Here is a 23,813-nt window from a genome sequence, read left to right on the forward strand (position 1 = left end):
ATGATTTCAAAAAATGCTCATAATATCCTGTGAAATATCCATTATTATTTCCATTCTAGGGATGAAGCAAGGCTCATTAAAGTTGTCACCTATCTGAGACCCCCTGAATACCAACTCCTGGAGTTAAGATTCATATCTGGACAGTCTCATTCCAAAATGTATGTACTTTCTGTTTAGGTTAGTAAATAGCTACTATGCACACAGGTAAGCCAGAGAGAAAGTCTCATCTTAACATCATACAGATAGAGAAATAAAATGATCTGAGGATGATCGGTTACCTAACATAGCCCACCAAGAAAATATAATAAGTAAAAACTTCTTTGTAAGAAGCAAAGGGTTATTTAGCTACCAAAGAATTGTGTTGTTTTCATCCTTTGCATAGCTTTAAGAGCACTTATGCAAAAAGAAGAGTGATACACACTAGATATGGTAACTTTTACACTCATAATTTTAGAGTATGTTAACTTCTTTTAGTCATTCCAAATAGCCAATTCTAACTTGGTATCATGAAGATGATTATCCACTGATAGAAAACTGCATATAAAAATAGAACATTAAGTAACTAGATTATGGCTACTCAGCTAATTAGAGACCAAGTCAAAATCTTTGTACCTGGAAATAAGTGTTCTTCCCTCTACAACTTCCAGCATCATATAACCCTATACCCCTCCAGATATAAATATCACTATGCCAATGAACAGCTTCCCTGGTGGCTCAGATGGTAAAGAATCTGCCTGAAATGTGGGAGACCCCGGGTTGATCCTTGGGTTGGGAAGATCCCCTGGAGAAGGGAATGACTACCCACTCCAGTGTTCATGCCTGGAGAATTTCATGGGGAGAGGAGGCTGGCAGGCTACAGTCTATGGGGTTGTAAACAGTCAGACACAATTGAGCAACAAACACACACATATGCCAATAAATAAAATATCCTCAACCAGATACAAATATCACTATGTCAATAAAAATATCCTCAGCCATTCTGTTTTAATATTACCTGAAGCCATATCTACCTTGGTAGTTTTAAGGACACTATAAAGGATGTTCAGTTCAGTTCAGTTTAGTCACTCAGTCATGTCCAACTCTCTGCGACCCCATGAACCGCTGCATGCCAGGCCTGCCTGTCCATCACCAACTCCTGGAGTCCACCCAAACCCATGTTCATTGAGTCGGTGATGCCATCCAACCATCTCATCCTCTCTCGTCCCCTTCTTCTCCTGCCCTCAATCTTTCCCAGCATCAGGGTCTTTTCAAATGAGTCAGCTCTTCACATCAGGTAGCCAAAGTATTGGAGTTTCAACTTCAACATCAGTCCTTCCAATAAATACCCAGGACTGATATGGGAATTTTTGCTACTAATGTGACAAGGATGAAAGGCAGACCCTTAAATTAGGCAAATCAGCTCAATCAATGAGACTATCTTATTCATGACCCATTAGTTAACAAATGAAAAAATGTTTGCAATTTTCAAGACTTAGTCAACTCTGGACTCAAACAACATTTGATATTTCTGAACCTAGTTCCCAGCTTGACAAAAAGGTGAGCAGGGAAGATCCAGGAATTTTCTGCATATAGTCACACTTCTTTAAAAATTATTTGTCTATATAAAAGTAAAGGGCTTATTTAAGATAGGAATACATTTTGCAATAAACAAATAGGTATTTTAAATATGAATGGAAGGCAGTTCAATTCCTGGCTTAAACAACAAAAAATTCCAAGCCTTACTCCATCATGGAAGGTGGGATGGTACAGCAGTCTTGAATCGCAGTTAGGGGAGAGGTCAGGTGAGCTGTGTAGGATGCTTCTACAACTTGCTTATTCCGGTTGACCACATCCAAGTAACGGTTGAACTTCTCTCGGATTTTTTTGGCTAGCTGTGGGATGAGAGTAAGCAAAATCAATCAAAATACCAGGACATCAACCCATTGTACTTTCAACTATACATTAACTTTTGTCACAAGCTGTCTATACTTCTGGTAAAACAAAAACATATTCATGTCTTATTTCATTATGTAAAGTTAAATAAAAATTGCAAAATACCCAAAAGTCACAGAAGAATACTTAATCTGTGGTAATATAATAACTTCTATCTTATAATAGATAAAGACACATTAAGAACTACTCATGTGTTCAAATTCAGATAGAACAATACCGATCCATAAAAATGCCCTGGGTGGAGAAAATAGCCTATTGATATTATTGTTGACATGGCAGTGGGTGTTAGGGGTTACAGAGCAAAATAGTGACTGGAAGAAAGAAATGCCACTATTCATAGTTCTGGATTCACACAGATTTTTAAGGAGGAAAATACAGTAAGGGAAATGATATTTAGTATTTTCTGTTCCACAGCTCCAGGGGGCACCATTCACAGCCTTCCATGTGAATGGAGAATCTCTGAAGTTGTACAGTGCAGACATCCATATAAAATAAAATATATATAGTTAGAAATAGACTGTATTTGGTCTGTTATACATTTAACATGGGCAAATGTCTTTCTTAACAGAACACTACATCATAATACACTTTCATATGGGAATAGCAAAAGCAAATTGCTAAGCATACTGCTTTTTCCTCAATTGTCCCCACCAAATATCACAGCTTAATTACAGATCTCCAAGGAAAACAAGTGTTGTTTTTCTTCCCCTTAAACAAAATGTTACCCAAATGAAATGACTAATAGAATTATAGCTAATTGGTTTTGTAGAGCTATTCATTACCAGCACACTAGAGGAGAACTAATCATCTCCTTTGGGTCATGCATCACACACAATCCAGTAGCTTACAAGCTGAGAACATGGAGCCAAATCAGAATATCTTCATTTATTCCTTTCAAGTTGCTTTTAAATTTTGATTTTGTACCAGTGACACTCTGGCACTTTCAGAGTTTCAATTAAATAACTGAGGTTCTCAACCTTGTTAAATATTGTACACACTATAAAGTTTAGAAAAATGTCCAGACACCAGAAAGAGATTACGAGTGTAATGTTTAATGTGATAATAGGTTGCTCAAATTCATTTCAGCATTTTCAAAGAAGGAACTGTGTGTCTCAAAAACTAACATGCCCACCTGTAATTCGACTCCCTGAGTTAAGAGTTTTCACTATTTAAAAAAAAAATACATTATTCTTGTTGAGGTCTTTGTAATAAAATGTACAGACGTGGTTTAAATGTCCCACGGGTGATTTTGCCTCTCGGGGGGCACTGGGCAAAGTTTTGAGACATTTTGGTTGTTATAACTTGGTGGAGAATGATACTGGCACATGGTGGGTAGAGGCCAGGATCCTCCTACATGTCCTGTGATGCACAGAACAACTCTTGGTAACCAGAAATTATGTGGCCCCAGAAATCAACGATGCCCCATTTGAGAAACCTAATGTAGAGAAAAATCAAAGATAATTAGCCCAATTTGTAATCCAGCCAATAGGTCCCAAACTGTTCTTCTAGGTTAATTTTCCATCCATTCAAAATGATACCCTAAGGAAGAAAAAAAGTGTAAAAAATTTCAACATTTGCACATTTCTATTTCATTCTTTGGTTTTTCTTTCCCAAAGTGACATGGAAGAAGCCATCAAATATGCCTGTAGTTCTTCAAAATGTAGCCTAAATACAGAGATATCACCATTCATTATTAGCAGATATGCTGTACAGCAGTTTGCACTAATCCAACAAACCTTTTTTTCTAGACTCTCAATTTTAATGGGCAGTTGAGGATGAGAGACAGCAGCAGTATTAGTTGCTCATTTGTGTCAGACTCTCTGTGACCTCATGGACTGTAGCCTGTGAGGTTCCTTTGTCCATGGGATTTCCCAGGCAAGAATACTGGAGCCATTTCCTCTTCCAGGGGATCTTCGTTACCCTGCAGTTGAACCTGGGTCTCCTTCATGCAGGCCGATTCTTTACCACTGAGCCACCAGGGAAGCCCAGTAACAGGTCAAGCTTAAAAACCTAATGTATATTCTTATAGTGCTCTGCACTCTCCCCTTATGCTATCATCTGTTTGACATCTGGTTACCCCACTAGACTGCATGCTCTGTAAGGGCAGGTACTACATATGTTTTTGTTCATCTGTATTTTCATCAACTACTACACTGCCTAACATTGATGACAGATAAAAATAGTTAATGAATATTGATTTGGATGGTGTTGATTCAAAATGTACAAAAAATGTATAACACTTTTTTTTGCATGTAACTTTTTGCTTAGTTATAACTGAAGAAAAAACTATGAATAATGACTGTATTAATCACTCATACACATATGTTAAGTAAACAGTTTACAAAGATTTTATGGCCATTTTTCTATGCAATATATCTTGTTATATTTATTGAAATGCGATTTTATGTTCATTAAATCTAAAACTAAATAATTTGCACTTACAAAAAATACTTGGTAAAAAAAAAATTATACCAGAGAATCATCAACCTTATCTTTTGGTCTAAGGATCACAACCTCTTTAAAAACATGGGATACTTACTTCAAAAATAAACATGTATTTCTGAAACTCCATTAAGAACAAATTCTGTCTTTTATCTTTAATAAAATAAAATCACGAATTTCCCACCTACAAGTGTAGTTCATGACTGCCCTTGGGAACAAATTTTCTGTAACAGAATAAAGTGTGCTTGAAAGGACTGAAATTCCAAATAACATCGTCACAAATTCACTTTAAAAATGAAGGAAAAAATGCAAACATTTGTCTTTCTCTTACATACATTCAAACATACAAACACTTGAGAAACACAAAAGTGTCTCTTCTACACAGTTAGAGAATTCTAACTTTAAAAAAGTCAGATCTAGCTCATCATGATATTCTAATCTGGCTCTTTACTTATTTGTAAAAGGCATCCCCAAGAAAAAGAAATGCAAAAAAGCAAAATGGCTGTCTGAGGAGGCCTTACAAATAGCTGTGAAAAGAAGGGAAGCAAAAAGCAAAGGAGAAAAGGAAAAATATACCCATTTGAATGCAGAATTCCAAAGAACAGCAAGGAAAGATCAGTGATCAATGCAAAGAAATAGAGGAAAACAATAGAATGGGAAAGACTAGAGATCTCTTCAAGATAATTAGAGATACCAAGGGAATATTTCATGCAAAGATGGGCTCAATAAAGGACAGAAATGGTAGGGACCTAACAAAAAAAGAAGATATTAAGAAGAGGTGGCAAGAATACACAGAAAAACTGTACAAAAAAGATCTTCACAGCCCAGATAATCATGATGGTGTGATCACTCACCTAGAGCCAGACATCCTGAAATGTGAAGTCAAGTGGGCCTTAGGAAGTATCACTACAAACAAAGCTAGTCGAGGTGATGGAATTCCAGTTGAGCAAATCCTAAAAGATGATGCTGTGAAAGTGCTGCACTCAATATGCCAGCAAATGTGGGAACTCAGCAGTGGCCACAGGACTGGAAAAGTTTTCAGTTTTCATTCCAATCCCAAAGAAAGGCAATGCCAAAGAATGCTCAAACTACTGCACAATTGTACTCATCTCACACACTAGTAAAGTAATGCTCAAAATTCTGCAAGCCAGGCTTCAGCAATATGTGAACCGTGAACTTCCAGATGCTCAAGCTGGATTTAGAAAAGGCAGAGGAACCAGAGATCAAATTGCCAACATCCTCTGGATCATAAAAAAAGCAAGAGAATTCCAGAAAAACATCTATTTCTGCTTTATTGACTATGCCAAAGCCTTTGACTGTGTGAATCACAATAAACTGTGCAAAATTCTGAAAGAGATGGGAATACCAGACTACCTGACCTGCCTCCTGAGAAACCTATATGCAGGTCAGGAAGTAACAGTTAGAACTGGTCATGGAAAAACAGGCTGGTTCCAAATAGGAAAAGGAGTATGTTGAGGCTGTGTATTGTCATCCTGCTTATTTAACGTATATGCAGAGTACATCAGGAGAAACGCTGGGCTGGAAGAAGCACAGCTGGAATTGAGATTGCCAGGAGAAATATCAATAACCTCAGTTATGAAGATGACACCACCCTTATGGCAGAAAGTGAAGAAGAACTAAAGAGCCTCTTGATGAAAGTGAAAGAGGAGAGTGAAAAAGTTGGCTTAAAGCTCAGCATTCAGAAAACTAAGATCATGCCATCCAGTCCCATCACTTCATGGCAAATAGATGGGGAAACAGTGGAAACAGTGGCTGACTTTATTTTTCTGGGCTCCAAAATCACTGCAGATGGTGATTGCAGCACTGAAATTAAAAGACTCTTACTACTTGGAGGGAAAGTTATGATCAACCTAGATAGCATATTAAAAAGCAGAGATACTACTTTGCCAACAAAGGTCTGTCTAGTCAAGACTATGGTTTTTCCAGTGGTCATGTATGGATGTGAGAGTCAGGCTATAAAGAAAGCTGAGGGCTGAAGAATTGATGCTTTTGAACTGTGGTGTTGGAGAAGACTCTTTAGAGTCCTTTGGACTGCAAGGAGATCCAACCAGTCCATCCTAAAGACGATCAGTCCTGGGTGTTCACTGGAAGGACTGATGTTGAAGCTGAAACTCTAGTACTTTGGCCACCTGATGTGAAGAGCTGACTCATTTGAAAAGACCCTGATACTGGGAGGGATTGGGGGCAGGAGGAGAAGGGGATGACAGAGGATGAGATGGTTGGATGGAATCACCAACTCTATGGACATGGGTTTGTGTGGACTCTGGGAGTTGGTGATGGACAGGTAGGCCTGGTGTGCTGCGTTCATGGGGTTGCAAAGAGTTGGACACGACTGAGCAACTGAACTGAACTGAAGAATGACTCTTACATTTTTAAATGAAATTAAAAAAAATATTTTGTGATAGTAATTATATGAAATTTGAAGCTCAGTGTTGATAAAGTTTCATTGAAACCCAATAATTTGTTCACCTATCATTTCTGGCTGCTTTTATTATGCAATGGCAGAGTTAAGTAGATGGAATACAGATTGTCTGACTTGCTTTGCTGTAGGTATTAATAGAAGTCAGATGATCTAACACATCCAACATTAAGCTGTTACTCGAGTAATTTTATAAAAAATTTGCTCTCCATTGAGAAGTGAGGGTCCCTCTACTCCCACTGCTTGAATCTGGGTAGGCTCATGATGACTTCTACCAGTAGAACACAGAGAAAGAGACACTATGTAATTTGCAAGGCTAGCTGATAAAGAGCCATAGAGCTTCCACCGGTCTCTCTTGGAATGCTCTCAACCACCCTGCTGTAAGAAATCCAAGACACACGGAGAGGCCACAGTGAAGTATTTGCTTGGCAGCTCTAGCTAAGCAAGTCTTCAAGTCATCTCAGCCTGCTCCGGATATGAGTCAAGAAGTCTCAGGATAATTCTAGCCCCTGGCCTTCGCTGATGGAGTCCTAGGCATTATGGAACGGAGATGCCAGCTTTGCAATGCCTGAACCATTGAATCCGTAGGCATGAAGAAAGTTGTCTATGTCACTATATTTGGGGGTGGGGGGGTGGCACAGGGTGGTTCTTACATGGCAACAAGTAACCAGCACACCCAGGATAGGCAGAATTCCTTCATAAGATAAATGTGTTGAAGCTATGCTAAACAAAGCTGCTCAGAGAGAGACACTGCATCAAAATCATCAAGACAGTAGCCTGTAAATTATAAATCTGTTGCAAAGAGTTTTCAACGTTCTTCAGAAAATTATGATAACTGTCATATAGTGGTACTTACCATATACTTGGCACAGGACCCCACAATGTAAGTACTGACATTTTATATCAATGAACCACAAAATGTAAGACTTCATTCCCTCATTTAAAACTCAGAACTGTCTTGTCTATAAAACCTGTATATTCACCTGCTCAGCTACGGTGCCCCAGACAAACTTAAGAAAAGCTGCAATAGTGGCTTGAAATTTTAAACTTTAAAATCACACAATCTGAGGAATAGAACTCCCATTAACATAATCAGCCAAGGCACAGAGTGGGTTGGCTGTGGAATTGCCCTAGGGTGGGGGTGGGAGGTGGTTACTGGGTGATGGGAGATGGACTCTGGTGGGGATGGGGGGGCAGAGGATGGTATCTGCCTTTGGCCTTCGAGTTAGGGAGGGCCTAAAGTGGCATTCTTCATTAGTGGAAGCAGTTACTTACATACAGAGTCCAGACACACAAGACAATGAACAGAAGGTCTCAGAAGAAAGCTCTCTCCTCTGGGATTCACTCCTCTTGGTCAGTAACTCCTCAGAATCCATGTGATGACACCCTATCTGGCTTTATTTTTTTAAAAAACTGCCCACATTAATCATGTGTAGGACACTGTTATAAGCACCTCACAAGCATATGACAATTTAATCCTTCTAGGAACCCTACAAACTACACATCTCCATCGTTAAAAAAAACTTGCTCAAGGTCACAAAACTAGTAAGTAGTAAAGCTGGGATCCAGAATCAGTACCATTCTGCCTCAGAACCCAAGCTTCAGTCTGTGCAACGCTGCTTCACTCTGTGAATTCTTAGACCTCCCGTGATTTCTTTTCAAACCCATTTGAATCAATGCTATGAAATTCTTGGCAGAATACCATAAGCCATACACAGTCTCACGAGGATGAGATTTTACTAATTTACATTTCATTTGGAATTTTTCGTAATTCCTATGAAAGTCAAAACTTTGAAGTTTAGAATTGCTGAATTCTACCACCAATAAGAAAAAGGGATATGAATTTGAAGTAACGTTCCCTCCAAAACAAAGCCTATCTGTCCTTACCTGACTACTGTGCTATCGGTTCTACTGAACTAACTTAAATTGTCCTGATTAGTTCCGGGTATTCCAGTTTGATCATTACCTGGAAGGAGAAGAGAATAAATGTAACATTCCTATTCTGAAGGAAGTGAACTTCAGAATTCAGTACTTTTCTCTGGGTTTTGATCTGAGTTAATTTATCTGTCATCACAGAGTAGTAAGATGAAATTGTAATTCCTAATGTGTATATGGAAAAAAAATAAAAGAGGCATGTGGAGCTTGAGGGTCTCTGGACTCCCAGGGGGTGATCTGGCCTCCTTTGACCCCACTGCCTGAGATGACCCCAGGGTGCCCTTCGGACAAGGACCGTGAGGGTGACTCACAGTAGAAACCTCACGCTCCCCCGTGGGGTAGATTTTCCCTCTCTAAAAGCAATCTCTTTTAGCATGCCAACCAAATCCAGGTTGCTCGGCAAGCATAACAGAATCTATTAGAGTAAAGATAGCCCACAGAGAGATTAAATCCTGAATGTATCCGTTAAATTCAAGAGGACCCGCTACCAAGGCAGAAACTTCCAAGAGGCCAGACAGATTCTGGGTCTGTATCCTGCCATGATCCCTGCAGACAGAAGAAAACAAAGGATATTCTCAACAAAAAGCTACAGGTGGACCCACAATCCTTCTCAGTGTAATTAAAAACATTTTTCTTTCCATGGCTCAGCTTTCATCTTTTATCCTTCTTTATCCTCTCCCCTTCATCCCCTAAGGGGTTCCTGAATGCTGATGAGACGACAGGGCTAAAACCATCTTGTCATCTTTTGGGTCAATTCTTCAGCTAGCCAGCATCCAGCTATGGGTCAAATGATGAGTAGGTAGCTGGCCAGTCCCCATGGGAACGGATTCTAATTTGTCATCTCCAGTGACAACGTTTCATCACAACATCAATGAATTTCTTTCTTGCTGAATTTCACTTCCCTTAATTTTCCCATAGACATTTCTGTCATTTACATACTTCCCCAGAGGCCCCCCCCTTCTCCCCCCACCTTTTTTTAAAAGCTCCTTTTACCTTAGCTTTATACTTCTGAAGATTGGAGGTGGGGTGGGCATACAGGTAGAACAAGGTAAAAGAAAACAAAAATGCAAAGGCATAGTACACACTTTATTTATGTCTCTGTCCTAAAAGGAAGGGCCGGAAGGAGTTTTGAATGTTGGAGAAAGCTTTATCTAAAATACATAACAATGAAGCTGACAGGCACAGACAGGAAAGGTACCCCAGGGAACTGAAGATTCAGAGCAAAATTCCTACTGAATGTAGAAGAGTTTAACATTTGACATTCAGAAACCTTTGTGCCGTGATAAGAATCTACTAGCTTATCTCCCTTTCCTTCTATTTCAGCCTTATTACTCAAGAAAATAAACCTTTTCATTTTCCAGCAAGTTTCAGGATTTGGTTATTTAAATGTCGGTAACATAGACATAATTTTAAGTATACTCCAGCACAAGCATCACACCATTGCATTCCAAGGTTCAAGGAGGAAACCTTCTTATTGTTTCATGTCGGACATTGTTTATAGGATTATTAATAACACCACACCCTTGTTATTATTTTTATTAGTAACAGTTGTAATATTCTAGACAGCTCTCCCAATTATTAGCTGGGAACTGGGTCAGTTCCTTGACTTCCATTAGCCTTGGTGTCCTCATGAGTACAACAGGATAACATAGTTTCAAGAACTTTTTGTGACGTTCAAATATAACAATGACTATATTAATATAAACCCCAGGATGACTACAAGGGATTATTCTCTTTGTTATACCCCAGTCTCTGGACTAGGAAGAGCATGTGGTGGTGATAAGGAAACACTGTGGAGCCATAAGTAACGGGAGAGGGACTCCCTAAACATAACCATTTTATTCATTTAACTCATGCTTAATTCTCCGCAGGAAAACTGACACATATCTGGGGGGTGGGGAAGCATTCTTCCCCTTAAAAATTAACAGTAAAATGGCACAAAGAGCTTAAGCTTTGGAGTCAAAGAAATCTGAGTCAAATCAAGCTGTCAGGTACTAAGTAAATGGAGCCAAAGTAAATTATTTCTCTAAGCCTCAACTTTGTTGTTGTTTTAGTCTCTAAGTTGTGTCCGACTTTTTGGCGACTCCATAGACTGTAGCTCACCAGGTTCTTCTGTCCATGGGATTTCCCAGGCAAGAATACTGGCGTGGGTTGCCATTTCCTTCTCCAGGGGATTAATTACCTCTAAACTGGAAATAACAATAGCTGCTTCATGACATTGTTTGAGAACCAAGAGGGATGATGTTTATAAATATTTAGCAGAGTGTCTAACTGATCGTATGTGCCAAATAAATGGTAGTGACTGTTTACTATTATTATCATTGTTGTGATTATCTGTGGGAATTGATGTAGGGACTCAGACACTATGAATAGAGATTCCCAAAGAGCCTAGGATGAGTCAGGCTGGGTGTGCTAACATTGGGCTATGACCTTACTAGGGCTATTAGCACCTCTTCCACAGCACAGTATCATGTAGGTTACATAGTTACAATCATAGGCAGGAACTCTTCTGGGATCTTCTTTTTCTAAATTTAAGGATTTAATAATGACTTTATTCTTATGTTACACTTGACCATTTTCAAAGCATTTTTTCGTGACTCATCCAACAATACTGGGAGCCAGGCAAAGCAGATATTCCTGGCCCCTTCTCTACCATCCGGAAATCAAGGCTCAGTGGTGCACCCAAGCTCATGCTGAGTAAGTGCAGAAAACAGAGACCAGGGCTTCTAATCCCCAGTTCCATTCTCTTTCTGCTACAAGCTCCTCCAATTTGCAGGAAAATGTGAACTCGCCCAGATCAAATGATCTAAGTTCTACTCATTCTTCCAGTCCCAGCCCTGCATTTGCCTCTCTGAAGACTTCTCAGGTCCTTCTTTCCCAAAATTGTCTAGGACTCAGTGTCTGTGCAACTCATGGTTGATCTTTCCTCATTTAAAGATCCCATTTCTCCTAAGAAGCCAATAACATAACAATAATTAACATTTACCCATTGCTTGCTAAGTGCCAGGCACTTTGAAACTGCAATTTGGGGAGATGCCTTATTTTTTTTTTTAAAATGTTCACAACTCTTGGTACTTACTATATTCTATTTTTATAGTTTTGATAGATTAACATGCCCAAGGTCACTCAGCTAATAAATAGAATAATTAGATCAAACCTGTGCTTTTGAACCACTGGGCTGTGCATTTTTCTTTCATGTATACCTAGCATCGAGAAGAGACTTAAAAGCCTTCATTACTGTATTCATTTCCCTACAATATACCATTACTTGTCATATTGGGAAAACCTGCTTCTAGTTCAAAAAAGGGCAGATAACTTGGAAAAATTGTTCATATCTGGTTTAAGCCAATCAGAAGCTCTGAGCCTCTCTAGTTCCCTATCTTCCTCTGCCTCTAGGATGATATAAGCTGCTCTGGAGTACCTATTGCTGAGAAAAGAGCACCAGTTCAGATAAGGTACCCTGATGGCAACTGGCCATACTTGTGGTGTGGCTGCTGATCTGCTCCGAGCTCAGGTCTCAAGCGTGGAAGAGCCTGGGCCTGGCAGGGAACGATACAGGACAAGACAGATGAAGACCCGGAGATGGGACAGGGCCCGTCTGAATTTCCAATGGCCCGCGGAGGCTTCAGGGTTGTCTGACGGATGTGTGGGAATAGCACATCCAGTGGAGAAGTGGGGCGGCCGCTGACAGATGAACTGCAGGTGGACCAGGAAGATTTATGTGCAAGGCTGTCTGGGCTCCAGGGTCACATACCCCAATTCTGGGAGAGGTGGGGCCCCTGTGGCTGAGCTGGGGAGGCATGCAATGGAAAAAACAGGAGGCAAGTGCTGACATGCCAGAGAGCCGAAGGAGGCTGAGCTCTGGGAAACGATTGAGAGCCGCAGCTTCTGTCTTTAAGCAAAACATAGGTTTGCTTAAAAGGTTATAATGGGGTTTGGTTTGGGCAGCAGTTTGTACTGGGTATTCCAGGAGAGTCATGGAAACACACAGCCCAGCCTCCTGAAAGCCAAGGTTATCAACTCAGGGGCTCAATGGGCTTTTGCCCTGTTTTTCACCCCTCTCTACCCTTAACAACCAGATCATAACAAAAGAAACAAAAGGAAGGGCAGGCTTCAACCCACTTCTCCCCACTTCACTCTGTAATAGGAGCCTCTGGGCTGAGGTTCCTTTAAACCAAAATAAGCAAGTGCTCAGGCCTCGAAAGTTTACAGTCAGTTCCTTCACAAGGAAAAAGCAGTTTAACCTAGTCTTAACCTTGGAAAAAATCAAGAGGCTGAGAGTTGGGGGATGAGGGAGGAACACTGGCCACAGCATATAGGATAATCTAACCTTTTACGTTACTTTTGAGATAAGCTTTCTTAGTTTATGAATCAGGGAGGAAAGGTGTTGAAATACCCTGGGGTTCATGATTTTAGGACTACTCCGGTGGCCCATGAGGGATACAGAGAAAAGGAAAGAAAACCCAGTCCCATTACTCTTACCACATAAAGCTCTCATTTACAGTATAAATAACTGTGCATAACTTATAAACACCAAGTATGAGGACTTCCCAGGTGATGCAGTGGTAAAGAATCTGCCTACCAATGCAGGTTTGATCCCTGGGTTGGGAAGATCCCCTGGAGTAAGAAATGGCAACCCACTCCAGTATTCTTGCCTGGGAAATTCCATGGCCAGAGGAGCCTGGCGGGCTACAGTCCAGGGGGCTACAAAGAGGCGGGCACAACTGGCACGCATGTATATACTTAGAAGCATTCTAAGTAACAAGGTGGCGTGGGGGAATGCATTAGGGGAACTGGGGCCAGCTGGGAGGGCTCTGGAATGCTGCAGTTTCACTCTACCCCAGACTACTTTTCCCACAACAAATGCAAATAACTTCTCATATATACAACCAACCTTGCAACCTGGGGCAGTGCCTGGCAGGGACTTGTTTTTTTGTATAAATGAAGGACAAAATCTGACCTATCCTCTACTGGGAGGCCAACTGGCTAGAGCATTTTAGGGTTCTTCATGGGTCCTCTGAGAGCAGATGGGTCAACACTTGCCAGCAAGTGTCAATTAGCTCAGCAATGAAGTGGAAAGATGAGACTGGCAAGGAAGCAAAAATCTGCCACTAAACACTTACTTTTGTATCTTCAACCTGGCCAAGGCCTCATTAAATCCAATTCTGGGGAAGGCAATCTTGAGACACAATGAAAGAAAAACAAAAAACCAAAAAACTAGATGTTTCCATTTCCCCTTTCTTAAAAGTGGAATATAATAATGTGCCATTTTAGGACTTCATTGATACATAGTACTAAGCGCAGCAGGGCTCAATGACAGTAAGTCTAAGGTCTCCTACTCCCTAGTTACAAAAATATAAGTCAATGCAAGACAGAGCCTAATGCACAGCATATCCCATTTTTTTGAGCAACAAATTTTTACATGTATTTCCTTTAAAACTAAGGAAACATAATAGTACCAGAGAAAGCATCTTATAAACATTTGATTTCCTCAGTTGTTGAAATCTGGCCTTGAATATCCATAACCACCTGAGTCTTCAATGTGGCCTGACTATCATAGGAAGTAGATGCACTGTCTCCCCTGGTCCTTCATTCACACAATGAGGCCAACTTATGCTTATCTCAGTAGATAGAAAGCCATTTCTTGGCTTCATTGTGGAGATACTTGAGTAGTGAGCAATCAGCCCGCCTTTATGATCCAGGCCTAAAGCTCGAAATCCTAATACAGAGATACAAGTTTTTGCTTTCTGCTTTTTTATAATTAGGAAAAACAACACTCACATGGACCACTTGGATGAGGTGCAAATGTTGGCTGCTAGTAGGAAATGCATTACTATTAAGACTTGCTAGAAACAACAACACAAAGTAATGTTTCCCATGTGGGTTCCACACCAGAGGAATGAGGATATTTGCCTCAACCACAACAATTTTATTATATCCTTCTCTGAGCTGTTCTGTGTGTTCCTCTGCCAAGTTGCATCTGATATCATTCTCGAACTCACAGTTGGATTGAGAAAGGTCCTCTCATTGCCTATCTGATGACAGGGAGGATTGCAAACACAAGAAGCAGGGTTATGTGTGCTTTGTCTTGGCTATTTGCTTCCGTAGGACTCACACTCACACCTCTCCTGAAGGGTGATGCCTGACATGGGTGTCAGTGGATAAGACAGTGACTTCTTGATGACTTTGTAGAAAACCAGCATGCTCTTTGCAGCATATAAAAGGACTAAAGGCTGCTTAAGTAACAACCACTGAGAATGCTCATGAGCAGCTATTTCAACATGATCCCTACCTGCCCAGAATCTTCTAATATTATAAATAAAGCTGTAGATCTTGGTGATCTTCCAATTTTATCAAACCACATGTTATTTCATGGAACCAGATTTTCAAAGTGTTGAGCCAGTTGAAGGTTCTTTATATTAGCAGCAATTAATTCCTTTGCATCACTGCCACAAGTATTTCCTATTGCACCAAGGGATATATTAGGGATAAATTGGTCCCTGCTTTTAAGTTGCTTGCTAGGTTTTAGAATATGCATATGTTTATGCATTCTACTAGTGCAGATGATCTGAGCTTTTTTTTTTTTTTAATTAGGAGTAGCAGTTTTAGATGGAAAGATAGAGTTGGGAGGGCAGACAGGAGGATTTGAAGAAATCTTGGCTGTTACCTCCTCACCAGCATTTCCTGATACTATCCAAACTCGTGATACTAAAAATGTGTGTTAAAATGGGCTTGTTTCCATTTTTAGTGGAATGTTCATTTCTCATGATGAGGTCTTCCTGGCTTTTAGAATGAGGACTTAGACTCAGCCTATTCCCTTCTATTTAAATGAAGTTTTGACTGAATCAAAAGGCCAGGTTCAAACCTCTTCTGCGTCACTGAAACAAGGCGTTTACTCACATATGGATGGCAGAGTTATGTGAAGAGCGAAAGCTCCAGCTGGAGCAGGGAGAGATGCACATTTTGGAGGGGCTTGCATGTCTTTTCCTGCCCTGCCTCAACGGCCTTACCAGCCCCTCTCCTGGTTGCAGCCTCTTCTCTCCAGCTGTGCCTGCCAGCAACTGCCCCTCCTCCCCTGTATTTGCTGGGGGAGAATCGGTACCAGCCCCTTCATGCGTTCCATCACACACGCGCGCACGCACACATGCACACACACACACACACACACACACACACACAGGGGGAGCACACAGTGTGCGAATTAAAGGAATGAGGAAATGGATTACTCTGGGTTGTTGCCAAAACAACACGAAAAAACTGTAGCCATAATTTTCAAGCCTGAAGTATAAGTATGTGATGGTGGTGGGAGATGTAGAAAATTTCATTTTTCTATAATTGGTGTGAATACACAAATGTAAAAATGAACAGTGTGCTGTAAATATATGCACAGAGTACAATTTATATGTAAACAATATAACAAAATATGTGAGTATACAGGACGAGTGTGTGTGGGGGGATGGGAGGGAGTGAGCAAGCGTAGGATTATCTCAGTTTATCTCAACACCAGGCATACATTGGCTAACGTACAATATGTACCCCTGAAGTCAGCTGGTCTATATTTAGTATAGGAATTACAGCTTTCGTGCGTGCATACACACATATTTTAACTTCCAAATATATATAAGAATTCAGAGCATATGTGGCATATATATTTTTATGAAAATACAAACAAGATAGTTAGATATTTCAAATTCCAAATTGCCATTTCTTAAACAGTGAGGTAGTAGTTATCCTGCTCCTCTCTCTCTCCTGGGCTACCTTGTTTTGTTTTCTTCCTCCCTCTCTGAAGCTGGCTGAGCAGGTCCTCAAATATCCCTTATTACTGTTAAAGCGTCACACTGGGAGAGAACCTGGGAGTTCTGGGGCAGCTAAAGGTTTGTTACTTTCTCCATGGAAACTGCACTAACAAAAACCGTACCAACCACGATTCTACACTAAGAATTCCAAACAGTTATCGACTTCTACTCATGTGCAACACAAAGGAAGCTCACTATGTTATATTTAAACCCTACGGACTAGCCAGACAGCTGTATTTTTTCACTCACTCAATTTGCTGAAAGTTTTTCTTTGTGTGCATGTTAGTTGCTCAGTCATGTCGGACTCTTTGTGACCCCCGTGGACTTCTAGCCCACCAGGCTCCTCTGTCCGTGGCATTCTCTAGGGAAGAATACTGGAGTAGGTAGCCATTCCCCTCTCCAAGAACCTTCCCTGACCCAGGGATCGAACCTGGGTTTTCAGCATTGCAAGCAGATTCATTACCAGCTGAGCCAAAAAGTTCTTCTTTAGGGGATACTATTTACCACCCCCTTCAATCCCAACAAAGCAAAACAAAAAAGTCAATAGCCCCATAGAAGCTCCACAGTAACAAAAATTAGAACCAACTTATAATAAAGGAATAATGATTAAGTGTGGAAAAGACAAAGGTGTCTGCTCTTTAAATAAATCAAGGACTTCATTTATTTTTATATCTTGTTTATGTTCCTGCAGGATAATCCATTAGTGATAGAATGTACTTCCCCTTGTGATTATTAGAGCTAAAAGGCAGAAGGCACCCCCTACCATTGTTTGGCCCAGGTCAACTGATTATTTAAACTCCATCTTTTCTTCATTTAGTGGCTGAGTTTGCATCAGAGTACTTACAATGTTTAGACATATTTATCTTACTTTGGTTAATGTGTAATAATCTCAGCAGAGAATAAACCACCTTCCTCTTAAAAACTGAAAACATATAAAAGGATTGGCAATGAAAGAAGTATGAAAAGCAACATAGCACAGTGATTAAGAACATGGATTTTAAAGTTAAAATCTTGGTCTTATCATCTAATTCAAGAATGGTTTGGGGTAGAAGTCCCCAACCTTTGGGACTGACTTAATAATAATAGAAATAAAGTGCACAACAAATGCATTTGAATTATCCTGAGACCAATTCCTCCTTACCTGCAATTCCTGGAAAAATTGTCTTTAACAGAACTGATCCCTGGTGCCAAAAAGGTTGGGGACTATTGATTTGGGGCATCATAACTTAATAGCTTTGAGTCTCATTTCCTTCAACTCTAAAAGAGGGAGAGGTATCATAGGGTTATGGTAAAATTTTAATAAGAAAACTCAACCAGCATTTATTAAATGAACATGAAACATCATGCCAAATAAATCACTTTTTCAAAATGCAGCACAACCTAGGTACACCTAGTTCTTGTACCCATGCCATACTTATTACAATTCTAGAAAAGCATACACAATTTGAACATAACCCAAAATACTGCCACACTAGATGGGATCCACAGTCCGTTGAGACTACCTTCTGTCTCTCTTAAATGCCCCCTTTGGGCCATCACCTGCAAGAGATTAGCAAGATATACCAAATATATGAACACATGTCTCTTGCAATTTAACTATGTCTTTGGGATAAGCTCTTTGTTTCTCTTCCTATAATGCCAAGTGTATAGTAAGTCCTCAACAAATGTTTGTTGAATCCATCAACCGTCTACCACTTAGCAGTGGTATGCTCAGAATCTCCCCCTTGAAGAGCTCATGATCTATAGTTTTTCCATTCATTCCCACTATCTTGAAAGCATTACAGCATGAGTTATTCTGACAAGGTCCCAAAACTCAGGAGTTTGGGCTCCCTAAATTTTTATTTTTTAGAAGAGGTAAAATAACCACAAATTTTTTTTCTGCTGCAAAAACACTTACAGTATTTAATATTTTCTTACTTCTTCCAAAGTTTGATGAGTATTCTCTCATCACAATATTTTTTGCCTTTCTTTGAAAACAAATCCAACCTTGAATGGATTTTTTCCTGGAAAGCAGCATGATGTAGCATAATGGTTTGTAAATGTTTTATAAAGTGATAGGCCATTAAAAAACACAGAAAATCTCATATTAAATTTCAATATATCAAACAAGTAAGGTAAATTGCTGTACGAATGAATGGAGAAGAAAAGGACAGGACCTGGTCCTTACATTCTGTCACAGCCTCTGCAGTACCTCTCCCATACCTTTGGAAACAAAACTTTAAAAATATATAGTAGAACACTGAATTTCAATCCCTTGCAACCCAAATTGGGTTCTCTTAGCCCTTCAGTTGGATGCCCTTGCACAAGATATTTCTTTGGTATAATTTTCCTTGTCAGTGAAATTTGTAGAGCTTTTTATGAGGATTATGAATTTGTGTAGCAAATACCACTTATTATATTGAGATACTTTTTCATGGTACTGAGGGTACATCAAAGATGGTCCTCACAGAGCTTACATTCTATTAAAAAAGATAACACAATTTTAAAAAGTCATAGATAAGTCCTAGGGGATAAATTATAAGGAGATAAATAAAGCAAGAAGGAGGTAAGAAGTAAAGGTGGGTAAATGGATGGTCAAGGAGGATCTCAATGAGTGGTAACACTGAACCAAAACAGCAACGATGTTAGGGAATGGGCCATGTGGCTCAATGAGAAAAGATTTAAGGACAGTGTTGTTGTTCAGTTGCTCAGCTGAGTCTGACTCTTTGCGACTCCATGGACTGCAGCATGCCAGGCTTCCCTGTACTTCACCATCTCCTGAGGCTTGTTCAAACTCAAGTCTATTGAGTCAGTGATACCATCCAACCAACTCATCCTCTGTCATCCCCTTGACTCATGATATATATTCAATAAATGATAATGATTACCATAGCCAAGGTAATATAAACAAAGAAAAAAAAACTTGGGATTAAAAATTTTGTCTCTGCTACTTTACTAGTTCTCCGAGGTCTTAAACCATTTACAATGACCTCTAAGATGCTTACTCCTTGGAAGGAAAGATATGACAAAGCTGCTGCTGCTGCTGCTAAGTCGCTTCAGTCGTGTCCGACTCTGTGCGACCCCACAGATGGCAGCCCACCAGGGTCCCCCGTCCCTGGGATTCTCCAGGCAAGAGCACTGGAGTGGGTTGCCATTTCCTTCTCCAGTGCATGAAAGTGAGAAGTGAAAGTGAAGTCACTCAGTCGTGTCCGACTCTTTGCGACCCCATGGACTACAGCCCACCAGGCTCCTCCAAGGGATTTTCCAGGCAAGAGTACTGGAGTGGGGTGCTACTGCTAGAGAGCATATTAAAAAGCAGAGACATTACTTTACTGACAAAGATCCATACAGTCAAAGCTATGGTTTTTCAAGTAGTCACGTATGGATGTTGGAGAACGAAATGGCAGCCCACTCCAGTATTCTTGCCCAGAGAATCCTGTGGATGGAGGAGCCTGGTGGGCTGCAATCCATAGGGTTGCACAGAGTCGGACATGACTGAAGTGACTTAGTGTGCATGCATGCATTGGAGAAGGAAATGGCAACCCACTCAGTATTCTTATCTGGAGAATCCCAGGGACAGAGGAGCCTGGTAGGCTGCTGACTATGGGGTCGCACAAGAGTCGGACGCGACTTAGCAGCAGCAGCAGCATGTATGGATGTGAGAGTTAGACTATAACGAAAGCTGAGCACCAAAGAATTGATGCTTTTGAACTGTGGTGTTGGAGAATACTCTTGAGAGAACCTTGGACTGCAAGGAGATCCAACCAGTCAATCCTAAAGGAAATCAGTCCTGAATATTCATTGGAAAGACTGATGCTGAAGCTGAAGCTCCCATACTTTGGCCACCTGATGCGAAGAACTGACTCATTGGAAAAGACCCTGATGCTGGGAAAGATTGAAGGCAGGAGGAGAAGGGAATGACAGAGGATGAGATGGTTGGATGCTATCACTGACTTGATGGACATGAGTTTGAGCAAGCGTCGGGAGTTGGCGATGGACAGGGAAGCCTGGTGTGCTGCAGTCCATGGGGTTGCAAAGAGTTGGACACTACTGAGCAATTGAACTGACTATGAGATACAGTTTTCTCATGGAAAATGGGATAACAATACCTGCACTTAGTACAATGTCATTGCTGCTGCTAAGTCGCTTCAGTCGTGTCCGACTCTGTGCGACCCCATAGATGGCAGCCCACCAGGCTCCCCCGTCCCTGGGACTCTCCAGGCAAGAATATTGGAGTTGCCATTTCCTTCTCCAATGCATGAAAGTGAAAAGTGAAAGTGAATTCACTCAGTCGTGTCCAACTCTTAGCGACCCCATGGACTGCAGCCTACCAGGCTCATCCATCCATGGATTTTCCAGGCCAGAGTACTGGAGTGGGGTGCCATTGCCTTCTCCAACAATGTCATTAAGAGGACAAAAATAAGAAAATATGCAGGGAAATATTAAGGAAATAAAGAATCACATAAACTGTCAACCACTGAATCCCCTCCCATACTATCTCTCCAAAATGACAGACGATCATGCCATCTTATTAACAAGGCATTCAATGATTTCATAGGTAGTCCAGGAAGAGGATTTTTAATATAAAAGATAATTTCTCTTCTGGAGAGTCAGACCAAGAACAGTAAGAACTGAAGGAGATCGAGATTGATTTCCAATGAAGGAAACCTAACCACTAACCAGCTTAAACTTGCTGGGGCTCTGGTTTCAGAGAATAGCCATCTATTTGCTCTGGTCCTTGGCTGACTCACTATAAATTCCCCATCTGGGTGGCTTCAATACACCTTAACCTTTCTTTTGCCCTCCTTCAGATTTAATGCCTTTGGTTCACTCATTCAACAAACATTGAATAAATATTATACTTACAATAAACACAGAGCCAAGAATAGATTTGGGTGAGGGGGTGAACTAAACCAGGAGTCAGCTTAAACAAATCCCCTGTGGAAAGATGAGGGGAAAGGTAGGGGGCAAAGAAAGAAAGAATCCATTCCACTTCCAGAATTCCTCTAGTCTGAACAAGTCTGAACCTTGGACGTATTTCAGTAGGTAATTACAAACAAAATGAGAGCCTTCAGGGTACCACTACGCTACATTACACTTGGCAAGGCAACCCCAAAACAACTGCAGTACAAGAGTAACTCCAGTCATTTTGTCCCCCAGCAAATATTTACTAAATGCCTACCTAGTGCTAGGCACAGAGAGCCAGAATTCAAAAGACAAGACTCCCAAGTGCTCAGCTCTTCCACACTCCCTCTTCTTGTCTACCCACTGGCCCTTTTCTGCCTGTGGTCCAGTGTATAGTTCAACAACATAATCAAACTTTTCTAGAGTGGCCAGTTTCTGGGAATAGGAATACAGAACGAATACAAATGCAAAGCCAATGTACATCCCATATCCAGTTTCACATTTCTCATCTAGTGTGGCTTTTATTTACAGCTTCCACTGGTTCCTTCCACAGTCTTTCTGTGATCATCCCCTCTTAGAAATTCTCCTTCTAAAGTTTATAGATCTTTTTTTCTGGACCTTACCTGAAAGGATTAAAAAGTAGGCTAAGAACAGCAGTCTTCTCACTAGTGTACTCCTAAATTCATACTCTACCATCCTTTTATATTCTGAAAGAAGAACTCAAAAATACTAACTCTGAGTGAACCATACAACTTTTAAACAATCTTACAAGACTATTATCCCTATTTTATAGATAAATGAAAAAGTTAAATATAATGCCAAAAATCAAACAAAATAGTAAGTAACAGAGCCCTGCCTGGAGCTCAAGTTTTTCAAATCAAAAGATGAAACTCATTTTCTCTCTTCCAAACTACAAGAGAACTGTCAAAAAAAGGAGAAAAGTTATCTATCCTTTCTGGTCATGTACCCATAATCTCCAAGGTCCTTTCCAGCTTTAAAATTCTAAACATCATGTTAGTTAGGACTGATTATTTACACTTTAGCACATAAACCAACTCATTATAATGGATTCTCTATTCACAATCTCTTTGAAGAGGTCTTTTATGCTTTTAGGCCACATGCAAATCATTCTGCTACTAAGTATATTTCTTTTCATATGAAAAAAGGATATAATTTTGTGCAAAATCTATTTCTTGCTTTTCAGATGGATCCTAATCTATTGCTTTGAACTGATCTGAATTGTTAATGGCTGAGGCCTTGAGTTCATACTCAGATGAAAGAATAACTTAGAGTATTATTAGCACCTGCTAAGTATTGATTTCACTGGGACGACCCAGAGGGATGGAATGGGGAGGGAGGAGGGAGGAGGGTTCAGGATGGGGAACACATGTATACCTGTGGTGGATTCATTTTGATATTTGGCAAAACTAATACAATTATGTAAAGTTTAAAAATAAAATAAAATAAAATAAATAAAAATAAATAAATAAATAAAACCAATATGCTTCTCCTTTAGTATGTCTCAGTGATGTATTTGGTGGGATGAAACCTTAAACTTCAAATCATTCAGGCAGAATCAGTGTCAAATAACAATTCATAAAAATAATTAATATTAATAAAAACTATATTTGTACTATAATGTGTTTTAAATGCTCAAGTGTTTGAAATATGTTTGGGGGCAGAAAAATTCTTAGATTCTATACTATACATGTATGAGGTAGGCTACATATAAAGATAAACACTTGAGCTTAAATTTGAGCTGTTATCAAAGAGACAAATTAGTAGTTTATATCCAAGTTAATTACCAGATAAAACAAACAAATTCAACACTCCTCACTGGAATATAATAGAATCCAGATTTTTTTTTCCCACAATCTCCAGAGCAGAACCCAATTTTTTGATATATAAAGGAAAAGCAAAGTGTGATGTGACCAATTCTCAAAAGAAGACAATCACAGAGATTAACTTCAGACATTTGAAGATGAATGAGCAGGCAGGATTCAACAATGACTTCCCTGGCAGCTCAGCTGGTAAAGAATCCACCTGCAATGCATGTGACTCCGGTTCGATTCCTGGGTTGGAAGGATCCCCTGGAGAAAGGATAGGCTACCCATTCCAGTATTCTTTGGCTTTCCTTGTGGCTCAGCTGGTAAAGAAACCGCCTGCAATGCAGGAGACCTGGGTTCAATCCCTGGAAGATCCCCTGGAGAGGGCATGGCAACCCACTCCAGTATTTTTGCCTGGAGAATCCCCATGGACAGAGGAGCCTGGCAGACTACAGTACATGGAGTCACAAAGAGTCTGACAGAATTCAGTGACTAAGCACAGCATTATAACTACGCTCAAGAATTCAAAGGAAAATTGTTCTTGCAATGAGTGAAAAG

The 23,813-nt window shown here is 40.2% G+C and overlaps 1 protein-coding gene across 4 annotated transcripts in view; it reads right to left on the minus strand.

Annotated features, from left to right (window-relative positions):
- Positions 1–23,813, minus strand: part of CACHD1 (cache domain containing 1) — a 235,245-nt gene that overhangs the window by 104,084 nt on the left and 107,348 nt on the right. For all 4 annotated transcript variants that reach the window (XM_055585592.1, XM_055585591.1, XM_055585590.1 and 1 more), the window contains exon 3: positions 1,723–1,871. In XM_055585592.1, coding sequence (XP_055441567.1) covers positions 1,723–1,871 — 149 coding nt within the window. The remainder of the gene's footprint in view (positions 1–1,722; positions 1,872–23,813) is intronic.

The sequence above is a fragment of the Bubalus kerabau genome, chromosome 6, assembly GCF_029407905.1.
Source record: "Bubalus kerabau isolate K-KA32 ecotype Philippines breed swamp buffalo chromosome 6, PCC_UOA_SB_1v2, whole genome shotgun sequence".
Classification (NCBI taxonomy): Eukaryota; Metazoa; Chordata; class Mammalia; order Artiodactyla; family Bovidae; genus Bubalus; species Bubalus kerabau.